This window comes from Solanum pennellii, chromosome 12 (assembly GCF_001406875.1).
Source record: "Solanum pennellii chromosome 12, SPENNV200".
In the NCBI taxonomy this organism is placed as follows: Eukaryota; Viridiplantae; Streptophyta; class Magnoliopsida; order Solanales; family Solanaceae; genus Solanum; species Solanum pennellii.
Window position 1 is genome coordinate 2,663,196 of NC_028648.1, and position 25,523 is coordinate 2,688,718.

At 32.9% G+C, this 25,523-nt stretch overlaps 4 protein-coding genes across 6 annotated transcripts in view; 2 read left to right on the forward strand and 2 right to left on the reverse strand.

Annotated features, from left to right (window-relative positions):
- LOC107005439 overlaps positions 1-926 on the forward strand; it is a 4,856-nt gene extending 3,930 nt beyond the window's left edge. For all 3 annotated transcript variants that reach the window (XM_015204036.2, XM_015204037.2, XM_015204038.2), the window contains exon 6: positions 599-926. The gene's annotated coding sequence lies outside the window, so the exon portion shown is untranslated. The remainder of the gene's footprint in view (positions 1-598) is intronic.
- A 1,058-nt stretch (positions 927-1,984) lies between these two features.
- Positions 1,985-6,280, forward strand: LOC107005619 (mediator of RNA polymerase II transcription subunit 20a-like). Its single transcript, XM_015204259.2, has 5 exons — positions 1,985-2,174; positions 2,271-2,413; positions 3,284-3,465; positions 5,169-5,258; positions 5,805-6,280. The coding sequence occupies exons 1-5, from the start codon at positions 2,161-2,163 to the stop codon at positions 6,045-6,047; spliced, it is 672 nt and encodes a 223-aa protein (XP_015059745.1). The 5' UTR covers positions 1,985-2,160; the 3' UTR covers positions 6,048-6,280.
- A 683-nt stretch (positions 6,281-6,963) lies between these two features.
- On the reverse strand, positions 6,964-18,640 carry LOC107005429 (protein FIP1-like). Its single transcript, XM_015204025.2, has 14 exons — positions 18,462-18,640; positions 15,505-15,592; positions 15,308-15,416; positions 15,103-15,152; positions 13,199-13,265; positions 12,411-12,483; positions 11,083-11,138; positions 10,719-10,815; positions 9,217-9,301; positions 8,859-8,921; positions 8,269-8,328; positions 8,006-8,098; positions 7,432-7,494; positions 6,964-7,337 (listed from the first exon to the last, which is right to left on the reverse strand). Exons 1-14 carry the CDS (start codon positions 18,515-18,517, stop codon positions 7,251-7,253), a joined length of 1,047 nt encoding a protein of 348 aa, XP_015059511.1. The 5' UTR covers positions 18,518-18,640; the 3' UTR covers positions 6,964-7,250.
- Positions 18,641-19,527: 887 nt separating this feature from the next.
- LOC107005742 (acetylserotonin O-methyltransferase-like) lies at positions 19,528-25,266 on the reverse strand. The gene is made up of 3 exons (XM_015204394.2): positions 24,815-25,266; positions 20,995-21,541; positions 19,528-19,955 (listed from the first exon to the last, which is right to left on the reverse strand). Exons 1-3 carry the CDS (start codon positions 25,048-25,050, stop codon positions 19,629-19,631), a joined length of 1,110 nt encoding a protein of 369 aa, XP_015059880.1. The 5' UTR covers positions 25,051-25,266; the 3' UTR covers positions 19,528-19,628.
- Positions 25,267-25,523: the final 257 nt, after the last annotated feature.

Sequence of the window (25,523 nt, forward strand, 5' to 3'; positions counted from 1 at the left end):
CCCACTCTTCCCCACGCCTATTTGTTCAGCCGAGATGCAGAACTCTTTTTTCTTTTTTTTAATGAATAGATAGAGCCATGATAAATATTGCAAAAGGTAAATAGACTCTTTTCGCCCCCTTGTTGATGTCTGGTTGACACAATACCACATTTCACCAAGGAGTTCCTAACGAGCATATAGGAAAGAAGTATATAGCTCATAAAATGGAAGATATGATCAATCACTGTGGGTTGTACATCCAATATTATACATCATAATGGGTCGTCTTTGACGGGGATGTTTTATCAAATGATGCTCGTGCTGTAAGTTTGATTATCTCGAGTTCTACCTTTACTGTAACATAGGATGCTATCATCAGGTTCTATCTTGAGAACACACTGAATGTACAGTAATATTGAAGACATCGTAATTACAACAACAAACCCAGTGTTATTGCATAAGTGGGGTCCGGGAAGGCTAGAGTGTATGCAGACCTTACCTTTTTGTTTCTATATATATTTCGTGTTTGATTTATAGGGACATCATGTAAATCGATTGAAGTAGAATTTATCTTCATTTGGCGATAATACATTTGGTTTATCTTGTGTTTCGTTTTTAGGACATGTTATTGATTGATATTGACATTTCCCAACAAATTATCGACCACCTAGAAAGTGTTGAAGAAATAATCGAGGGAGAGTTGGTTTACCACAGCTACGCAAGAGTACCAAAGGAAGGAGGCAGAGGCGGAACCAGAATTTTTAGGCTCATGGCACATATTTCTTATTCTTCTTGCTAAATCTAAGAAGTCTATCACTATATTAGTTTTGAGGCAAAGAATTCTTATTTGTCTCCATCAATGAATTAGCCCAGATAATAAAGTGTGTTAATTTTCTCATTCAAATTTGTTATTGTATTTTTATTCAATTATTCTTGCTTTTGTTGTTTATTATGTGTATATTAGCCCTCCGGATTGAAAATTTTGACTCCATTACTACTCATATTGTAATTTTTATGAGTTTAAATGATAGATTGTTGGACTAATATGGTACTAACAATTAGTGCAAAATTATTGGTTTTTAATATGAAAACTTACATAAATATACTACAATAAAAAAATATTTATCATTTATAACAATAATAAATTTTTCACTTGATCAGTTTTAATTTATTTATAATACAATTTTAATGCATATTACAAAGAACAATTATTATTCACATATAATACAAATTTTAATGATGAATAATATACTTTTCTGACATTTTAATACATTTATAATACAATGTGTCAAATTTTTATCAAACAAACATAATATATTTCAAAAAATAATTATAATTCATATATATTGCATACATAATTCACCTTTAATTCATATTGCAAATTTTACATAATGTTGCTATAAATGGTAATAAATAAAAAGTATTGCAAAAATCGATATTTATTTATTAAAATGTATCAATTTATGTAATTTTTCCTTTTAATATTTGCCCTAAAATTTTGTGGTATTCTTTTTTTTTTACTTTTAATATTTCAAAGTAAAAAATAAGTGAAGAAATATCTTGAACACCAAAGTAAAACAAATAATTTTTGTTCAACATAAATTTATATTTTCATATCATAATATAATTACTGACATAAAGGTAAAAATTTAATTCAGTTAAAAACCGATAAATTATTTGTAGTAAAAATCATAATTTAGTTCTTATAGAACTTTTGTTGAGCTAGATAAAAGTTCAATTTCAAACCCTTGTGATATACAATAAAATACTTATGTCTAATAAAGCAAAATTTTCGACGTTATTATCTTCGTTCATTTTTAATTGTTATAAATTTATTTTTTAGAATCAAACGATAATAATTTTAACTAATATCTTATCATGTGTTTTTTCATCATATTAATATACAAAGAAACTAAAATTTATAATACTTTTCGTGAATATTTAAATTTTTTATTTAAAATATTAAATTAATGTAATCTATTTATTTTCTGAATTTTACTTTCTTCATATGTATTTTCTAGAATCACCTTAGTTCTTTCCACCGAGAAGAGCTGAAGGGATTTTCAGGCATAAGTTCCTCCGGCGAACTTTCCGGTGAGAGGAAAGGGAATTTGGGGTTTAATTTTCTCCGGCGAATTTCCCGGTGAGAGGAAAAAGGGAACTGTTTCTGCAATCAACAGTATGCCAATCAAATGGTAAGGATTTTGATTTTCACTGAAAACTAAACAGTATTTGTTGATTTTGCTGTGTTAGATTAAGTAGTTTTAAGTGTACAATTTGTGTGTTGCTAGGGTTTTGCACTGGCAACCAAATGCAGGGACAACAGTGAACAGTCAAATACTGACAGAAGTATCTCAATGTGTTGAGAGCATCAATGGTGTTAAAGAAGGAAGGTGGAAAGACACTCTTAGTTTCTATAAACCCATGCTTAGAGGTATTTCATTGCTTAACAAACCATGTTGTTTAGTATCTCTGCATTTTTTTTGTTATAACTGTGATTTACTAAAAAGGGGTGGTCTTTTTTAATTTGGATTCCATAAAAAGATTGGATTTTTGGGAAGGTTTCATCTTCTATAAGGTAAAATATTTTTATGCGAAGTAGTATTGGAATGATTCGAGTCAAGAATTGAGTAAAATGGTCGAGGAGGATTCACATAACTGACCCCAAGTTGTATAGTTAATTGACTGATTGTGCCTCTTTTGTGTGGCAGCCTTTCGGGAAAGTGGTAACTCATAGAGGAAATGGGGGTGGGAATGGGGGAAGCAATTGAACATTTACAGGGTAATTATATTACGGAAAATTAATATTTGGGCAAGAATGTGAAGATTTACTGAGTGAACATCCTAAAGAAAAGTTAGGACTCCCTTTGAGTTGAGCAGCCTATAGTGAGGCTGAAAAAGGTGTCTTGTCCTTTGGCTTTTGGGAGAAAAACCCTGGCCTTCTAGGCTATATAACCGATGAACACATACATTGATATATATATATATATATATATATGTTAGTATAAGTTAAGATATTCATTTACAAGCTAGTTAGGCTTGCTTGATAATGCATATATTGTGCGTTGGTGTACCTGTTTGAATCTCGCATGTCTTTTTCTTATAATCAAGAAATAGCTTGATTGGCCCGCTTGTCTACTTATCCACTATAATACTTGGCTTTTGTCTGCGGTAAGCTTCAAACTGATGTCATATTACACATTATGCATTGCCCTCTTTCCAGAAAACAACCTTGTATGTCATTTTTGTGGGTACTTTTGCACATTAATAAGAGATTTGATAGTGGAGTGATTTTTTTTATTAGTCGAACAAGCAAATTCACTGGAGTTTCCCCGAGATTTTCTGGGGATTTCACTTCAAGAACAGCCCAACAAGTATTACATGGTAATTAGAGGGCAACGGTTGATCATTGAAGCAGAGTCATCAATTCAGACGATAATGGAGAAGTTGCAGTCATACAAAACGAGGGTTGCACTTAATTTTGAGGTTTGTATTACTGAGATCTGCAAATTATGGTTCTTACTATAGGAGGATGATTAACTTATCTAGCTTTATCTACAACCTTGGCTTTGTTGTGAGTGATATTATCTGCATGCATTGTGCTTCATTGCTTTATGAAGATTGAAGAACCCTTTTTTTTAATGAAGTGATATATAACATAAAGGGCATAGAGAAGAGGCAGAGGAATACAAAAGATGTGAATTTGACATCTCATTTACAAATGAGTGCTACAAAAACTATAGAGCTGACAAAAAACAAGGAAAAAAGTGCAACAAAACAAAAGAGCTAAGGAAATCCAAATGAAGAAGCCTATTGAAGTTGAAACCCAATCAAAACATCTGTTGTTCCTTTCTTTCCAAATACGCCAAAAATATTTGAGCTCCAGCTCACATAGGCATCTCTGACAGAGAAAGGCATAGCACAGTATAATCCAAAACTATTAAAGAAAATGTGCCAGATATCTGAAACTACTGGACAGTGGAGAAAAAGGTGATTTATATTCTGAGGTTGACTGACATATGAAGCACTTGTTGTACAACTGCAGACCCCTTTTAGATAGGTTGTCTCGCATTAGGCAGGCATCGCTTAAGAGTTAATATGAACCAACTGAATCAGCACACTTTGGAAGGATGTGTTGTTTTCCAAACTAGTTTCCAGGTCCACAAATTGATCAACATGTTGTTTGAGCACATATCAGCAGAACCAGCCCTGACAGAGTACATTCCACTCTTAGAGCTTCCCCATTTCATTTTGTCCTGTTGAGAGCTGGTAGTGCATCTTTCCAGTAGTTTCAGCATTTCAAAGTAAACCTGCAGTTTCTTTCTAAGAATTGGGCTCCATGTATTGCCTTCTCTGCTTCGTGCAACCTAAGAGTCTGGATTCCTTGCTATGAAAAAGAGATTTGGAAAAGCATCCTTAAGTATTGTACACCCTGCTCATTTTTCAGTCCAAAACTTTGTGTTTGCCCCATCACCAATCTGAAAATGGACATCATTGGAGAAGGCTCCCCAAAGATTGTGAATGCTCTTCCATAATCATGTGCCATGAGGTGTGCTAAATGCTAATAGCTTTAGAGCACCAGTGACTGAATCTACCATCTTTTGCAATACTAATTTCTTTCCACGAGGCAGCATCATCTTATTTAAACCTTCAATTACATTTCATCAACATGCTTTTGTTATTCAAGGGTAAGTCTTTGACCCCCCATTTCTCCAAGTGCTTTTGGAAATGTAATTTAAGTTCATTTCACCAGGTAAATCTTGTGATTAGTGCTATTTGCTTTCCATAGAAGAACTTCCACACTTTTATATAATCATTTTACTTTATAAAAAGATTGAAGATAGAAGCACTTCAAGATAATAATGTTTAACAGGCTACTTGTTTCCTGAAATCATGTATCAATCATAAAATAAAGTTTCAATTCTTATAGAGTTGTGTCATCGTTGGTCATTGGTCAACTATACTTTTTCAAACAGGACTCATTCTTTTGAACTGGTCAAGTTTGTTCCTTGCAATACCAAAAGTGTTATGTGTTGTGAATGTTGCTTGCTATCTATGGTGATTCTTAGAAGATATTTTTTGCAGACTTGTCATTGTTTTCCTTGCTTTGGTTTATCCTTCAGAATTCTGAAAAAAGGACGGACTTAGCACTACTTCATAATACTCATTAGTGTATTTGACTTATATAGGGATTTCAGTATCAACTTGGTGACTTCCAGCTGCGAGTGGGGAAAGTTGTTACAATACACTCTGAGAACTTGAGGGGAATAGTTATGGAGGTATGAATACCTTTAGATATTTCTTCTCAATTGAATGCTTGTTATGTGGTTAAGCCTTTTTTTTTTGGAACATGACTGTAGGATTTCTGTGATCTATTATGCTTTTAATTCTGCCTGGAGAGGAATTCGTTTATTGAGCTTTACTTAGAAAAATAATCACTGTGTTTCCTCCTCTTAATGCTAAAAGATGTGATGTAAGCATGTTTTCACATTAAAAGAAGCAGTGATGGAAAAAATGAAGGTACAATCGAATGGATGAGAATCAAGTCAATAGTTGGTATCTCTCGGGGCAGCATGCTTTAGGTTATCACATGACACTGTGTGGGAACTATCTTGTTGTCCAGCTGACCCCAATTTTGAATAAGGAAAGTTGCTATAGATCGATGGCTAGTCTAAAAATAGTCAAATTATACAGATGTTCTTGGAATGCTAATAGAGACGATAATTATCTCATCAGTATGTACTGTTAGATGGACTGATGTTGCGTAGTTCTTAACTTCCAGTGTGTTGTGAGCATGCTGGCCTCAATGTTTGTTTCTTTTGTAGATGGAGTATCTTCCGATTTCCTCATGGAAGACATCGCACCAAATTATGGGTGAATTCTTCGACATATGGCAGGAAGCTCTTGGAAAACGATCATTACCAGGTCATTTTGTGCACGTTGAACCAAATTTTTCAGAGTATGGTCTCTCTGATCAATACACTTCACAGCACACGGCTGTACAGTATGCTAGTATCATGGCTCAAATGATAGCAACAGCTCAATCATCACAACCAATGAGAAATTAGAAAGTAGCATAATGTTCTGTTGACAGTATTAACATTTTGGCTTGGTACCTGTTGTATTCTCAACACAAAAACATTAAAAGAAACTGTAGTGTTCTGTTAACCTGGTCATTATGATGCTACTACTGCTGCCTTATATAGAAAACCAATGTTGAAGACAGATCTATAAGTAGTAAGAAACTGAAGTGTTTCGTCGATTTTAACCTTGGCCACAAGTAACATAGAGATTACTGGTATCCAAGAGTGTGCTTTCTTTAAATTCTGCTTTACTCTTTGTCTGTTCAGGAGCAAATTTGGAATAAGCAGGTAAAACGCGATGTCGATATATAGCTACTCCTTGTATACTTGCAACTAAAACCCAGAATCTCAGTACAGAGCAAAGCTTAGAGCTAGTATGGTTTCAAATCAGTGTAATTTATTTTCATAATAAAGGGTACCAGAATTTATATAGGGGTATGGTTTCTAATATGCCCCCCATATAAATTTATGAGTTCAAAATATAGATTGTTGAACCAATATAGTAACAATTTCATCTGGCAAGTGAATACTCCAACTTCGAGTATACATATCTAAATACCCAAATTAGCCTTCATTATGCCAGCTTAAAATGATCATCTAGACACCTCCCACAACATAATGAAAATGAGTTGGGGCGTTTAGTTATCAATTAAGACTAAGTTGGAGTGCTTGCTTGTGATGTAGTGAAGTTAGAGTGTATTTTTTTTTTATAATGTATTATGCGAAATGATGAGACTCTGTCTACATGTGTCGACCCATAAACTTAAAATCTTGAATACACCTTTTGATCTTTCGATGTCATCCAATATTGGATACATGGTATTTGGAAAAACATCCTTGTATGTTTTGGCTATAGCAATAAAATGACTAATTTACAGTGAAAGCAAGTTGTTAGAACAGATTCATCCAAAAGAAACCTATTATAGGAAGAAAATATGTGAGATAAATAGTAGTGGAGAAGACTATACAAAGCTTACAATCTGAAAGATGAGCAAACAATTGTTTGAGCTTAATCTGTACATGTGCAGATGGAACCATTAGGTTTTCCAACAATGGTATTGCAAAAGATCTAAAAACGGGCAGCCTAGTGCACGAAAGCTCCTGCTATGCACAGGGTCCGAGGAAGAGCCGAACCACAAGGATCTATTGTACACAGCAAAAGAAGATCTAGCAGTTAGTCAGGCTGAACTATTCACACATTTGAATCTTCAGTGTGGTTATATTTTTCTGCAGTTCCAAGTTTGACATCCTTTCCAGCTCCAAAGCACGTTCGAGCTTTTATCCAGCCAAGAAAAAAAAAACATTTGGTGTAATAGAGGAAAAGGAAACGACAGCATTATAGCAATGAACCATAAATAAGAAGTACTACCTTAGCTGCTCGGCTGCTCCATTCTCCCAAAATAGCTCTGAGCCTCTCGTTTTCTTCTACATACTGTTACAGAGAGCGAGAGAGAGATATCAAGCACCCTTCTTCGGAAATAATAAAATAAAGGCATGATCAAGCAAGCATGCGAGAGCCCAAATACTGTACAAGACATACAATGAAGATAGAATAAACCTAGATGTGATCGACTAGGTGGTTGTCGTTGTACAAGACTTGTGTAGCTGACAACATTTAACAGTTTAGGTATAACTTGCTATCGCAGTTGAGAAACAACAAACTGATTAACAGGGGAAAGCAAAGAGACCAAAGAAATAAAGAAGAATGTGCTAAATACTTTCACAATGGTCCACTTTTATTAGGCTGATAAATGACTGCATGAAAAAATAATTCTACAATGTAATTTAACGAAAGAAGATCTAAAGATGCAAGCAAGTCCCAATCAACAAAAGTGACCACTCACAGAAGAAAATGAAGCCCAGCTATAAGTACACCAAATATATTTTACTTCTTTTCACAACCCAAAAATGTTACTCGACTTTCAAAGCATTTTAAAACACACCTGATTGTTTGCATTGCGAATACGCTGAATCTCAGCATCCTTCTCCTCTACAATAGATCGAGCAAGCCTAAGCTCAGATTGTAATTGATTCATCTGAAACCAAGGATAAAACAAGATGCACTAAACCTCCAGTTTAAAGTGAAAGGAAATTACATTCTTAATAAAAAGAACTTCTTCCCCACAAAACAGACATGTACGTGTGCTATTCAGAACCATAGGCCTGTTGGAAATGAAAAAGGACAAAACTGCATGTCACATATTACCTCAGCTTTGAGAGTACGTAACTCTTGATCTCGAGTTGCCAACAGGTGAGCAAGATCTACCTGGAAGAACCAAGATATTAAAAGAAACTTAATCCCAAATTCTAGTGATTAATGACTATTCAATATGGCTAATCTCATTATCAGCAATCCCATATCATACAGTTGTCAATTTTTGTTGCAGAAAAAAATCGTGAGAGGATAATGAAAGATGCAAGTGTTAGTGTATGCAAATATCGTTCTCAGCATCTATGATATTTCTTCTTTTTGGATTTTTTTCCCCTTTCAGTTGCTACCAGATACTACTTGTTCAGTTCGTTAAAACCCATTGACATGAGCGATCAAAATGATAGGATCGGCGCCAAGCTTTAGTGCCACTACTAATAGGACAGAAAAGCTGGATCATCATCTTAAACAGACAGTACCTCCACTAAGATCTTACAAGTTCATGTTTCTCAAGTTCTTCCATTTTCCTATTTTATTTGTATAGCTTAAAAACAATTAACTTGCCGTGCAGCCCAACAAGTACATTTTGTTTCTTTCCAATATAATATAGAAACAGCAACACAGTTTTGAACAGCAGAAACACATACCTGAGGTGCACTCCCATCATTACATCTTTCGTATTTGCTCAAGGTTTCTTGCAGTCTAAGAATCTAGAAGAAAAAGGATTAAATTAACTCAAGAAAAGAAAGAAAAATTCCTATAAGAAACAATCAGGATTAAAATCCATTTCGTCGTAAGAGATATATACATCCTGAAGAGACAAGACGTAAGCAGGTCATTCTTAACTTATACTAATAAATATACTTCTAATTGTTATTAATTACTACTTGATTTACCAACTAATATAGAGCAGCCCAAAGTCCAGTTTCTACATCCTTCCCAACCCCCAAAAAGCTTGAGAAGCATACTGCCAGCAAGATCTAGGAATTTCTAATAACAGCTTACCTCCTCACCCAAAAAGTGTATATTTTCTTGCTGATATTGCAACAACGCCATCTGCTGATCTGATAGTCGACCACCATCCTGGTACCTGTACAACAAAAGGCTCTTAGCAAAATTATCATTTTATCATCTAGAAGCAGTGGTGAAAAAGATTTAGAAGCATTGAAGCTTTCTTCCACCTCTTCTCAAAAGTCCTATTGGAGGGCCATAAAGATAGTGGCATTGACATGACAAAGCCCTGCTGCATATAATGATTGGTTTAAAAAAGACAAGAAAATACTTGGGATTTTTTTTTTTTGAGAAGGTTGGGATTTATTATTTTAGCATTGGTTATTCCTCTTAAGGCCTTCCACTTCTCCAACTGCCAAATAATTGATCATATCAGAGATCGAACAAGATATCATGTCGCAAAAACACTTATTAGTTACTAACTATATCTCAACAAACATGAACTCAAACAAAGATGACAATATTGTCAATCCCAATTTGTTTGACCCAACTCAGTTTTGGTCGTTCCAACTCATTTTACCCCTTCCTCTAATGCAAAGATCCCCACCATCAAGATCTACACTTGCCATAAAATAAATACTTCTTTCTATTCTTATAGCTTTGATATCACATTTTTCAACAATATTCCTCACTTCCCCAGTTTTCAACTACACACCTCTAACAAACTGCAATTAAGAAAATCTAGTAAAGCTTTTCAGAGTTATCTATATAGGGACTTGGAGAGTAATTTGACTTGCCAAACACATTGAAGTTTTTGTTTCCCTGTCAAGTAGAGGAGAGCATAATTTTTGATACATTTACAGGCTCAAAAAGAGAAGTGGGTACATTTACAGGCTCAAAAAATAAGTGTGTTAAAGTCTTTTTTTAATTAAAAAAATAGACTAAAAAAGCACAGAATTACACCCACATAGCACCTTGTTGTAAATAGAATCATGAAAGAGCCCTCCTCCATTATCCTGTACAAAATGAGGGCCTGATTGGATGGCCCCCTTGTAATTGAATTAGGGCATAATTAGGTGTAATTACCCTTTTAACGACTGGCCAAGTAACTACTTCATCGGCTTGGAATTTGGTGCAGTTGAGGAGAGTAATTACACTTTCCAGTTCTCAAGAGGAGCAAAGAATTGGAAGTAAATACAAAGTCTAATTACCAGATGGCTTTTCAAAATTCTTTCTTTTTTCATTGTTAATATTTCTTACACACATATTATGTCACACATTAAAACTCATTACATGTTCATATGAAAAAAAAAAGTTATAATGAGTTTTTGTTGAAAATAAAAGAATATTCAACTATGTAATTACCCAACCAAACATGAGATTGAATATCACCCTGTAATTACTATATTGTGTAGCTATTAGATTGTGTAATTACTAGTTTCTACACGGCCATGTAATCAGACAGTGGTTTTCAAGCATGCCTTTAAGGTAAAGTAACAGTCACCAAATTATTGGACAATATGTTTCTCCATAATCAGACTGTAAACCTCAGGTACCTCAAACCTTCCAGAGAACTTGATGGTTGAAGTGGAGAATAAAGTGATTTTAAAACATCAGGCTGGGAATCCAATGAATTGTACTGGTGAACGCAACCTGCAGAGAGTAGAAGGTTTAATTGACCTTATTTTGCATCTGCACTTTCTTATAATACAGAACAGGTTGGAATTTCTAATAGGTCATTTAAAAGACAAAAACTATTTTCAAATTCTCAAACATGAAGATGCTTTATGATTTTAACATCATCTCTCAAGCATGCAATTCAGTAGGAGTCTTCTCTAGACAGTTAAGGGATTAAAACGATGAAATTTTACCAAGGAAAATGGGTCTTGTTAAAAGCAACCCCTAAAGGTGGTTACTCACCAATATAGACTGTCATGAAAGAACTAACACATACTACTTCCGTCAGCATGACAATCCTACAAAATTGAAGCAAGCAAGTTTAGAGAACACTACAAAAAATAAATATAGTAACTTCAATACCACAGTTATAGCCCACGCAACGTCCAACTTTGCATGTCACTTAAGGAACAAAAATGTGATCAGATATACACACATCCTTGAGGTCCTAAATCCTAATATTTTGATAATTGTAAAGCCTCAAAGCAGCCTTTACATTGAGCCTGAACCACTGAAATCTTCAAGCTCTTTCTTCTTCCACCCATGAATGACAACTTTAAGGATTTAGATGAACTTATTTTTGGGGAACTAAGATCAAGTTCATGTGCTACATCCATGAACTTCATTTACTGCCCAAATACAAATGGAGATAAATCCCACCCCACAAATCTGACATTTTTGGTCCTAATTTTTCGTGGATTCAACAGAACATACTGATATATGATATATCAAATCCACCTTAACTGTTTTCAGTCTTGAAGTGGATATCTCTAAACCAAAGCGAGAATGGAAGCAGTTTAGATTTTACCCTCTGCCTCATTACACTCTTCATTTGAGCAAGTCTGGAAAACGTGTTTCTATTATAAAAAATTTAACATTCATTTGCTTTCAGTCCTTGAGGTGGAGCTCTCTAAGCTAAAGTGAAACGGCAGCAACTTATATTTTACCGTCTTCCTATTACACTGTACATTTGTGAGACTTTTCTGGAAAACACCGTTACTGAAAATTTCAGGTTGTATAGTTAAGATGTTTCTTTATTGATTCTTATTTCAAAACAAAGCAAATTAAAATAAGAATTAGAGAGATTCAATTTCTTTACCTTTTACATGTTAGAACCTGGCGGCCAAACTTAAAGCTCCAAGAAAGTCCCACACGTAACTCCTTGAGAGTCTCATTTTCCTAATCTACAACTCATTTATGGATAGTAAACAAAGTTATTATTCCCCATCATACTTCCATATTTAAAGTTTCTTCACCTATCCAAACTTGAAATCCTAAAGATTTTGAAAACTTTTTATAAATTTTATCCTCAAAACCACCTCTCTGATTAGAATGCTACCTTGCCTAAAAGAGTCTAGCATAACTTAGATTTAACATTTATGTTTTGCTAAAAAATAGCTGTATCATAGAGAACCTTGATAAGATATCATACATCAGTTTATCCTCAAATTAAGAAGGAAAAAGTCACCCGGGACCATTCCAATACTGAAGTTGCTAAATAAACATCTCTTTATGCAAGGAGCTGCACAGAACTAAGAAAATTGATGCAGCCAATTTCTTGGAATGTAAACCTGAATAGTGTCAACATAGAGAGGATGCCAATATGTGGGTCCCAAACCATGACAAGCAGCATCGCAGCAGTTCCTGTAATTGAAGTGTTTCAAATGGTTATTATTTTTTTTTAAAAAAAAAAGTAAAATAATTCTTACTTTTATAAAACAATTATGGAAGCAACTTGTAATCAAACTACTTAGTTGTTCCTGAAGTATTATTCAGATGACAGACTAATCTGACAAGAAATTACAACAGTACAGCTTTCTTTAAAGGAAAAAAAATGATCTTAGTTTGTTTCATGCAAACATTTTGTTCTCTTGAATATTAGTATCTTTTAAGCTCAGGTTCATTAATTATTTCACACTCAGATTTATCAACTTCTCTTTTCCCTTATGGGAGCTATAGTGGAGGATTAAGAAGGTCCAAGACCAGATCCTCATGTGCAAATTAACAGATCATACAAAGAAAATAATTGTAATTTCTGTAAGAAAATAGCAGAGATGCAATTCACTTATAGCAGAATAGTTGGCATGATAGATGATTTGTTCCCATCTGCCTAAGTCTTGGTAGGCAGAGTTAAACCGACATTTGTGTTGTCGGAGGTAGCAAGTACCGGTGGAATAGTTGAGTTGCGGACAAGCTGTCCCAGACACGGTACACCACCATCATAAGGAAAATAGTTGAAAACTAATAGCAAGATTTTTTTTGACCACAGATTAGCGGTAGAGATGATCAAAACTAATTGAAAAAAAGGATAGTAAAAGAAAAGACTGCCGCATATAATAGAGAATCCGGTGATGCATACCATATGCGATTGTAGCAAATGGTAGGCGAATAATGTGCTTCAGTTTCTGGCTGAAAATATAGTACCCCTACAAATTAAAGGTCATATTATTGCAAATATCAGAAATTGTTGTTTAGAGAACATATGATTTTGAATGAGAGACACTAAAATCAAGATGATCAATATGGATAGCTGAATATATCAATAAATTCTATTTCCCATCCAAGTAATGCTACCAGAAGTCTTCCATTCAATAAAAGAAAGATATCAGGAACCTGAGAATATGTATCTGAATTGTAGAGCAGAGAAGTTGCCAACTCGCTTAAGTGAATTTACTTTTCTTTGTACCCACAGGATAGAAAGGAGCAAGAAATCAAATATCAAAAGCTTGAAATCCATATGCGACTCAATGCTTAAAAAGTACATTTAATAATTTCCTTGATTCATTTTCAAGGTCTTAGGCCCTACTACAATTCGCTTCCAGTAAGATTATGCTCCACCTCATTTGGGAAACCTTTAGTTCCATACAGTTTGTAAATCAGGTTCTTCTACCATACTGGTCTGTTTCTCCAGCTTACTGGTACCCCCACTTTGGACACCCCACAGAGTGCATATTAAGGAATGACACTTGAATAATATATTTTTTCGGCACCATAACATCATTAATATGCCAAAGACCCCACAAGTAGATGATACAAGGAGAGATCCTTTTTTTTTTTTTGATAACTAAGTATAGATAAGGAGAGATTTTTAACTCCACATTTTCTTCTTTGCGCATGTCACAAGAGAAGGGAGAGGAGAAAGGCGAGGTATGGATGAAAGTTATGTCAATGAGGTCATATATTCAATTTATATTTATATAGGGATGGCAATGGGGCGGGGCGGGGCGGGTTTAAGGCTATGAGGGGTGGGCCAGGTTTAAGGTTGTGTAGGGCGGGTTGAAGTGGGCTTTCTTAAAACTAATGCGCGACGTGGCGGGTGGCAGGTTGTGGGTATGTGCGATTTTACGCGGGTTCAAACTTAATTTTAACTTTTTACTTGTTATAAGAGTGATCGAGCATTATTTATTAAGATAATTTCTTTAAAATTACTAACATATTCAAGATAGTAAATGAAATAATACAACTTACATATTCCTGTTATCACTCTTTAGTCATTCAATAGTTACAGCATTAGTTATTTCTTTTTAGCAGTAGTTATTTCCTTTTAGTAGTAGTTATTTTCCTGTAATTGTACAGTTTTTCATTCCAGTTATGTTAGGAAGTCATGTACTAGTTTCTAGGGGTAGTTATCTTTTAAGTTGTATTTAAATTGTCTGTTTGTCTCAGGAAATGGAAGCAGAAAAGTAATTTCAGTTTTTGAGTACTTTAACGCAAGAGATTGCAGGTTCTCTCTTAGCGAACCAGCACCATAGGTCGTAAGAAGAAAACTTCAGATTTCATATTGCAGAGTCCCATAACGAGATCAATAACCGGGGACCATAACAATTTCCCAATTGACCTCTAAAATATAAATTCTTAAGAAATTATCTATTAAATTAATACAATTCAATGAAAAATAAATTTATCTTTATGAATATTAGTTTTAGTATCAAACTTAACTAGAAAAAGAAATTACTAAAAAAGCATGTGGCAAGGCGAAAATGAAAAAAGTTGTTATGCCTGGCAGATTAAAAATTTTGCGGGTTAAGCTCAACCCGTCCCGCCGCCGCCGCCCCATTGCCATCCCTACATTTATAGCTAAGAGAGCTTGAAATTGTCCTTCCAGTGTTGTTTTTAACTCTTTTCCCCAATAAATTTCATCTCAAGCTACATATTGAAAGAATAATATTTATCACCAATGGCCATTTCAACAACAAAACCTTGATCTCAAGCTAGTTGGGCTCCATACATATTATCATCGTGAAATATAGTAAAAACACTGACCTGTAACCGTATTTTCTTGACTTGATAGACCAAATATTGCTGAAAAATGCCTACAGAGAGAAGTCACATGCTGGAAAAGTTAGAGCTATACTGCTATAGAGGGAAGTCACATGCTGGAAAAATACAATGAAACGGGGGAGATTTAAATCTTATGATTTGCTGAAAGCATACGAAAGAAGACAGAGGATGTGACTGCATAGCGCACCTGTGACAAGAAGGAGGGCAGCATTACAACTGCAAAGAAGTGGGAACACTAATCTTTCTATGGGGTGAAATATCCATGTAGCTCCCACCGCCAAAACAGCAAAGCCTGCCTACAATTTGTCATAATTAGTTCACCTAGAAGGTGGCTAAATTTGCATCTTTGTCACAGCCGCCAAGAATTCATGAACTGATACTTGCCAATAAGAAACAGTAGAAAATACTCCCAATAAGGCTCGTAGGCTTCCTATGACCGGATAGAGGTGCTTCATGCAGTACGTCCACAAACCTACAGTTGAACAAGCAGCATAATAGTAATTAGAAAGAGAAGCTGAAGTATTAAGTCAAAACAGGAATAACCTATTGTTTTGTATTAATTCCCAAGAGCCATCTCTACTTTGCCTACACGCAACTTGTATACCATCCTAATTCACCCCTCTATTTCTTTAATTCATTCGATTCCTTAGGGATACTTTCATATATTACAGCCGCTTAGTGCCTAGGTTCAGACTTCAAAGATCATTAGAGTATAGTCACTTAGAGAATTACAAGAAAGTCATTAATCTTTGGAAGGAGCTCATAGAAGAAACTCAATCAACTATACCTCAATCCGAAATTTGTCAAGATGGAGTATATGAGTCCTCTGTATCCATGTAATACTATTTAGACCATTCCATTCCAAGCCAATGTTGCACATAACTAGTTGGCAACATCCCAACAAATTAGTATGGGAGGATTTAACATGGGAAGAAAATAGAGATCACCAATTCTCTCTGTCTCATTAAATATGGCATATTTCTCATTTATGTGATATACTTTCTTTTTAAGTTTGTCCCCAAAAGAATGACAACTTTCTGTATGTTTTTTTTTAAACAGAAAAAAAAAACACTTTCTGTATGTATAGCCAATTTAACTTTCAATTTCACACTTTACCCTAAATGAGATGATTTATAGTCATCCCACTTGTTGAGACTGCACTGGGTATGACGATATGTTGTTGTTAATGAGATAATTTATCGTCACACAAATGTGTATGGTTTTAAACCACAAGTTCCAAAAGTTTTTAGTTTTTCTTGAACTTTGTTCCTATCAAACATTGCCATATAAATTGAAATGGAAGGAGTAATATTTTGTCAGTTGACCACGAGCCTCTCTACCTTCATAAGGTAGGGTGAGGTTGCATACACACCACCCTCCCCAGACCCAACTTATGAAATTACACTGGGTATATTGTTGTTGTTGTTAGTTGACCACGAAGTAGAATAGCACCTTTGCAAATTGCTTTCGAACCAACATGAGCACACCTTGATTAATTTAATAGGTAGATGTTATCTACAATCAACACAAGTATTGGGTAACTCTACCTATCAAGGTTCAATTAGCCGGAGGAGTTCACCTAGTGTTGCATCTGCAAGGATTCCAGACTTGGTCCCAACTCCCAAAGTTGTTACTCAATCTCTTCAACCACTAGGAATCCCTTATGGACAATGTTATAGTCTGAACCGGAGAACCCAACCCAAAAGACTACTTATTAGATGGGAGAGCTCATTGAGCCTATAAATTCATTACTATATCTCTGTTTCATCGACCAGGAACAATTGACACTGACAATTGTCCTTGCTTGAGGACCAACAACTTTGTTGGTCACGACTGGCACCACTATTTTTTAATCCAGGCTGGCACTCTTAGCACCCCTCTGTCCAAGTTGGTCATGACTGGCATCTCATTCTTTTTAACCTTATTGTACTCAGTTGGTCACAACTGGCACCCCACTTGGATCTAGGCTACCACTCCTGGCGCTCTACTAGTAGGGCAAATCTACCACCTTCTAGATCGAGGCCCACTCTTGGTGGTCTATTAGGCCATCACTTCGAGTCTCAATCTCAAGCATTAATTGACCTGTCCTGATATCAATTGTTGTAGACTGAACAGGAGAGCGTAATCCAAAGAACTAGCTTATTAGGTGGAACTCTCCGTGGAAGACGTCCATTCAACATAAAAACCATTACTATTTCACTTATTATACATAGATGGTGACAGTTCAGGAAGGAAAAGATCAAGGGAACAACCGATTGTTGAGGTGTGGAACTCCCAAAAAAGTGATAGTTCAAGTGTTTTTTTTCCATTATCTCTCGAATTAACTTGGGAGTAAAAAGATCAAAACTTTGGAAGAGAACTGCGTCATTTTGTGGACTTGGGAAATGTAAACATTCTTGTGTTGCAAACTGTGTTACATGCCAGTGGAATTGTAGTGCTTGGTAAAATATGGATCTGACAAGCAGGGAACTTGTGGGCTGAAGTTATATGATTGTGATGCTTGCAATTGAAAGTTACTCTGTCTTAGATATTTTTTTTTTCTATAGATAAGTAGTAGTATTTCTCTTCTTTTGATTCTTTAAAAAAAAAAGGTATACATGAGTTTACTCCGTATCGAGCAGTCAGTAAGTAGCCATTGCACTTGAATAGAATTATATACGAGTTTTCCTACCATTTAAGAAAATTATGGGCAATGTGATTTCTATGAAAAAGTTCTTTAATATGCCAGAAGCTACCTAATTTTTTGAGTGGAAATGTGGCTTAGAAAAGGTAGGAGACTATTCTATTGAAGGTCTCATAGTTTCTTCTTCTTCGATTTCTGCTACTACTTGTTGTTTCTTGTATTCATTTATCACATTAGTCTACTATGTATGGTCTACTACACTTCCTCAATTATTTGTTATGCCTTGTTCTACCTCTATATTGCCTTTTAGAACTGCCTAGTTATGTGTTACCTCTCTATCTCCACGAGGTAGCGATAAAATTTATACACACTGTACCCTCCCCAGACCCTATTGTAATTGTTGTTGAGTGCCAACTGACACACAACAGGCACCCCTTGGAAATTGGAAAACTATCATAAAGACGCCCTTTCACTTCCCAAATTCGAAGTACAGTCCCCCTTTCAACGAGTTCAAATCCCTAATTTCATTTAAACGAATATGATCCCAAAAAAATACAAGTATTTTACAGATTTTTTTAGCTTGTTGAGCTAGAAAATGATGAATTACTAAATTATAAAGCATTTGTTCAGCAGATAATTAACAAAATATGATATAATTGAAATTCTAATTACAAATTACAATCAGTATAACAAATTGAAGGATTTTTTTTACACTTACAGACTGTTTCCATCTGGTGATTCTGAAATTGAAGAAGAATGTATTTCCGTAGACATCTTTTGATCTTCGTCTTCTTCGTCTAGCTCGAACGATTTTTTTCCTTCACAATATTTACAGTTTCTTCAAAAAATTACTTCGAAAATCACAAAAATGGTGGAGGAGACGAGGACGTTAATGATCGGGTCGGGTTAATAAATATACGATTCTGCTGGTTTTAGACCCGGAGTTGGTTATCGGGTTTTTAATTGGTTCGAATTTTTCAACGATCGATTTACGTATAAAATAATAATTTTTAAAAAATTGAAATGATGCAAATAAAGTAGTTTTTATTTGAATGTTTGAAAAGAAAATCTAAGCTATGAAAAAATAGATGTAATATTTGATTAGATGCATTTGTGTGGTGAGTTGATATTCATTTTTTATAACAGTTTATTTATCTTTACAGAATAGGAATAAAGTCTGCATATCTTTATCTTTATCAGATTTTAGATGTGTGGTAACACTGTTTTTGTAGCAACAAATAGTAGGTTCGATTTAAAGATGCAACCGAACAATAAGTTAAAGATCTTTCGAAAACAGTTTATCTATCTTTACGAGGTAAGAGTAATGTATAATCAGTAGCAGACCTAGGATTTTCGTGCAGGGGTTTAAAAAACAAATATATAAACATGTAAATAAACCTTGAGAAACTGGATGTTTGAACTTTTTTTGGGTTTAAAATCACGCTTGTAGCACGTTTTTTTATTAAAAGAAAGTGAAAAACGAAACTCAAACTAAAAAATATAAAATATAAAACACTACCACAACAATTCGAACTGGTGACGTGAAGCTTAATTTCAGTGACCTGCCACTACGCTATCAGTTTCTCCTTGTCATTGAGGGGGTTCAAAATATATATATCTACAGAAATACAAGAAAAATAATCTTATATATAGTGTAAATTTTTACCGAGGGGGTTCACCCACGTAGGTCCGCTCCGATATAATGTACCTCTATTTTTCCAGACTCTACTTATTGGATCAATACACTAGATATATTGTTGCAACAAATGATAAATTTGAATTCATAATTTCAAAAATATAACATACATATTCAATTCTTATTAAAAACCTCAAACATAAATCGACATAGCTTACACTCTGAATCCGTCTCCGAACCCGATAAAAATCAAGAAGGATAAGCTTGAATAACAGATTGAACAGCATTAATGTGACTAATAGTGTGTCTACCAAATCCAGCTTCATTCAAAACATAAGCCCATTCTTTAGATGTTCTCTCTTTTCCATTGCTTGTGTGAGCCATCATCACCATATCCAACATTAAACCAACATCTTTAAGCTTCTCATTATTTGATCCTCTAATAATATTATTTTCTTCTTTTTCACCAATTATTGCTTCCAATATTATCACTTTCCCTTTGTCTTTTGGAATTGCTTCTCTACACTTTGTTAATATTTGTATACATTCTTCATCTCCCCAATCATGTAAAACCCACTAATATACATAACATATACAATAATATACATGAGGGTATGAAAATTAAAAATAAAATTGAATATAAGAAAACACTCTTTAAAAAAAAGTACAATAATCTGAGTCGAGCGCTTTATGAAAATAGTCTTTCTACCTCCAAGAGTGGATATATACATTGTTGTTTGTTGTTCTAATAAAAAATATTGACGAAATTTTCATCAAAAGTTCGTGTAAGGTTAATAGAAATTGAGATGGTTTCTCACCCATACAATAATAACTTCAACACATATACATGAAGTTATGCATAAATACTATTTAACTAAAAGCAAATTTCGTTGAAAATGTTTTTAACGGATATTTCATCGGGAATTCCTTAAACACTATTTAACATAAAAATTAATGAAATCCATTTGAAATTGATTCGTTAATAATATTTTCAATATGATTTTTGTTAAAAATACCTTAACGATGAGCTATTTTCAAATGAAATATTCGTCGAAAATTCATAAATAGAGATAATATAAAATATATCAATAGAAAACTTTAGACCTACTCTCAAACATAAGGGGCCATTCCATATTATTTTCTAGTACTTTTAAATTATTTTATGGGATAATGGTTAAATCACGAATGACTTTTATTTGCACAAACAAATAAAAAGATAACTTTTTGAGTCATTTCGTAACATAAATTACTATATAAGAAATCAACTCCCATCATAATTAAAGTATCAAATATTTTAATTAAAACAAATTGAATCCATTAAAATGACTACTATTAATATTTATTCCCTCCCACCCATATTAGATGGGAATTTTTTTTATTTCATAATGTATTTAAGAAATCATTAATAGATTTATCAATTTTATTATTATATGATTTGTTTATATTAATTAACCTTTTGGAAAAAAATTGAAAACTTCAAAAGTCATATTAATTATAGGGGTAAAATGAAAAAAAAAATTCTATAATGATTAATTAATAAAAGATCGAATAATATGAAATAAATATTTTTAGTAAAATGACCATCAAATATGAGACGGGAGTAGTAGTTAGTTACCATGAGGAAGGCAGCATCAGCTTTGGGGACATAATTAAACATGTCACCTCCAACATGTACAACACCAATAGCATGAGGTGCAACAGAAGCAACATGAGGAAGATCAAAATTAATCCCATTAATCCAAGGAAAAGCCTCCACCAATAATCTTAGTGTTGTTCCATCACCACCACCAACATCAACCATTGTGTTCACCCCCTCGAATATCTCCGGGCAACTGTCGATAATCGCTGATACTGTTACCTTAGCATCGCACGCCATTGCGTTATTCAGGAGGTTACTAAGTCCAGAGTCAGCTTCCGCGTACTTCCAGATATCTTTTCCATGCGCTGCATCAAAGGCGGGCGTACTATTGTCCTTCGATGAAATACGTGCACTAAGATTGTGCCACGGTGCCAACATCACAGGGCTGCTTTCGAATAGCAAGAAAGCAGCCATGCTATTCTCGCCTTCTTTAATGAGAAGGCGGGAAAGAGGCGTTTGAACATAGCCGTTTTTGCCGCTTTTGGTTGATGTCTCCTTGAATATTCCACGGTTGATCAAGAACCTAGAAAAAATAGTTATCCATGTAACCATGTACGTATTATTAACATTATTATTATTACTAGATATCAGGTGCCCGCGCCAGCGCAGACCCAATGTATGTTAGTTTTTTTTCTCTTCCCAATTTATATGAAATTTGAAAAAGCGAACTAACTTTTTTATATGTGTGTTTTTTTAAAAAAAAAAAAAATTTAGTTGTTAATTTATATACCTTTTATGTCATTTTCGAATAATATATGTTATTCTATTTGTTTCATTTCATGTGATACAAGTAATCTTAGGAAAAATCAACGAAATTTCTTATATGGTTCTCACATATTTTTAGTTGTCATTTTACTGTGATTCATAGTACTTTTTAGTTCTTACGTTATTTTCAAATAATATATGCAACTTTTTTTTGTTTCGATAAAAATAAGAGAATCAACCAAATTTCATTATGTTTTTCTAAAAATATCTTAAATTGTGTGTTAAGCTTCTTTTTTATGTAATTTTTAAATATGTAACAAATTAGAAACTAAAACGAAGAATGAAAGTTTTCAAATCATTATATTTTATTTTTAATATATGACTCGCTCCTTTTCGATTTATATGAACTTACTTTAATTTCATTTCAAAAAGAAAATAACTTTTGAATTTTGATTTTTTTATATAGCATATTTAAGATCGCAAAATTAAAAAAATTTCAATACAGAATTTAAATATACATATAAATTTTAGTTTTAATTTTGATTGATTTTACCTAATATTATACTTGATATATAATTATTAAGAGCTAAGCGTAATAATAATTTATTTACTTTTATATAATAAATAGATATCACAATAACTCATAAAAAATATAAAAAATAACAAAAATGAGGTAATACTAATAAGAATAATTAAAGATGTTTCTAGAACTATTTAATTTTATTATTATTATTCTTGGTAGATTTTTGTTTGCGTGAAATAACATTTTTTCCTTTGATCATCATTCACTTCATATATAGAAAGATGTTTCTAGAATTATTCATTATTGATAGATTTTTATTAGAATGAGGTTACATTTTTATTCTTGATCGTCTTTAATACAAATATATCATCCTATTCATTTTTATTTGTGAAGTTACTTTTTAACATTTTTTTTAAATTTCAATCTAATATATATTATTAATTTTATCACACTTATTTATTTTCAAATATATTAATTAGAACCAAAATAAAGATGTATATAATTAGTTCATGATAAACTTTTATATAAAAAGTAAATATCTTTTTATAAGCATAATAAATTAAAAAAATATTAAGAATTAAATTAAAGTAATAGTTAAATAGAATAATAATAATAAAATAGGTATCACAATAACTCATAAAAGAAAAGAATGTGAAGTAATTACGAAATAAGTTAATGGTAATAACAATAACTTAAGATGTTTGTATAACTATTTAATTTTCTGTTTATCATTCTTAGTAGATTTTTGTTAGTGTGAAATTACATTTTTGCCCTTGATCATTATTCACTTCATATATAAAAAGATATTTCTAGAATTATTTAATATTTTTCTTAATAGATTTTTGTTAGCGTGAAATTACATTTATGCCCTTGATCGTCCTCCACTTCACTCTTCTATATAATAGAAATATAACAGAGATATCTACAATCATATCTTTTATATATAATAGTTATTTTTATAACAATATTTCGTAATAACTGTCAATTTCTCCTTAAAACCGATACAAACAGAAGCGGATCTATTTAATACGGTAGAGGTGTTACACCAACCACAAATTTTAACGAAAACTATATATATGTATAGGTGTATATATGAACATATAGATAAATATTAAACGTATTACCCACAATACAAAAGTGTTTTATAGTGTAGATGGTAAAAGGCTAATCTTTGATCTTGAGGTTGGGTGATTAAATCCCCTTTAACATATTTGATTTTTTTTCCCATTCCTAAAACTGCTGGAACAGCTTTTTTAACCTTCTTTTTCTTTTCTTTTCTTTCTTTTAACCATTATTCTAAATTATTTTGCACTTTTCTTATGTTTAAATAATTTTATATTATGAAATCTATCCTAATTTATCCTACTTTTAACATTAATTATTATTTTTCTATTTTATAAAAATTATTTATATTACTAAATATTTGTCAAGTAACAAAATTAAACAATAGTATGTTTTATTTTCATTATCCTAACAATTAATTTTTCTTCAAAGTACAAACAAAATTTGTAAGAATTTGTAAGAAATGATCTTAAAATAAAATAGTAAAATGTCATTTTTGTTTATAATCTCTTAGAGAACATGGGGGGAAAAAAGTTAATAACTAATAAAAAACGAGAGGGTTATAATTTTTTTTATTGCTCTTCTTGATAATTTGAAAATGCATCAAATATACTCCAACAAGAAAATATAATGAGGTTAGTAATCTTGACAAATAATTATATAAGTTTTGGTACTATTTTCATGTAACCCAAAATCGAAAATTATTCATAAACTCCTACAATCCTACATATATACATACTCTCTCGATTATATGATATCTATTTATTCTTGAAATTCAAGCTATGTAAGACTCTTAACTATCATTAATTTTTTTTTATAAACAGCATACAAACACTTTTTGAAAAATAAATATATTATAATTGTTGTTTATTCCTATTTTATTGATTGATTTGTCAAATATATCGAAAGACGAATTATTCAAATTCAACGTAAAATTAATTTTAGGCGTTGAGTCTACTTGGCACCCATATACTCTAAATCCTGGATCCGTCTCTAGATACAAATGATATTTTATCTTATGCTATACCATATAATTTCTATAACATCATTTCTCTATTTAAAAAAATATCCAAACAAACGATGATGTTATAGAGAGGTTTCAGTATTCATACTTTTTGTCAGTCTGTCTCAAGAATGATTCTTCATATATTATTTACGAACAATTAAACTTTAAGCTTTTCATTACTTCAATAATTTTTCCCTCCCGATGTTAATTAGTAGGATAAAACATTTTCTACCTATCCGAGAACTTCATACTCAGGAATCCAAGTCGAGTTCTCTAGTTAAGGATGTATGAATATGGGTCGATACTAATCTCTACATTACAACCCTTCGTGGATTGGTCCCTTGATATAATGAGATACTTTTACAATCACACAAATATACTTAAAACTTATTTTACATCACGAGTTTAAGAAATCAAACTTCTTGTATGTATAGATATATAAATATTATTACGTAAATTGATACAGAGAGAGTAACGAATTACTAAATAATTAATCATACCTTAGGATACGATAGAGGGAAGTGGAACAACAACCAAGTGCAATAGATAGTTGATTTAGGCTAATAGGTTCTTGATTTTTTTCCAAAAAATCAGCAATTCCTAACTCAATGGCACATTTAATCACAGCCATCTCTGTGAAACCAAACACAAACTTCCACATATTTGCTTGTGCTTCATGAGATTCTTGAATTTTTTCATCATTTCTTTTTGCTTTTCCATTTGTTTCTTTCTCCATGATGAATAAAAACTTAATTAGGGTTTTTGATTTATTTATTTTTTTCCTAATTCTTGGCAATACTTCAATGAATTGGTTTAGCTATTTAAAGCACTAAAAGATCCATTCTTGACTCTTTTTTCTTTCTTTTTTTTAAATTACTATTTTAGGACAACATGTTGGATGGTTTTTGTTGGGGGGGGGGAGGGTACCAGGAGATTTGTTCGAGATCACGTGAATCTATACTCTTCTTTTGAAATTATATATAGAATTGTTATGTTTTATAAAAGAAAAAAAAGATAGAAGAGTTGCTCTTTGGAAAGCACAGTACGATGAGAGTTGTAAGTTGGGGGAGTTACTATCTATCGTTGGCCTTTATGGTAGAATCAGTCGGGGGACCTGAGAAGCGGAGGTTTACTATGCGGCGAATGTCAGCGGTTCGAGTCCGCAGTTAAATATAATTGGTGAACTCGTTTAAAGTATCATATAATGCA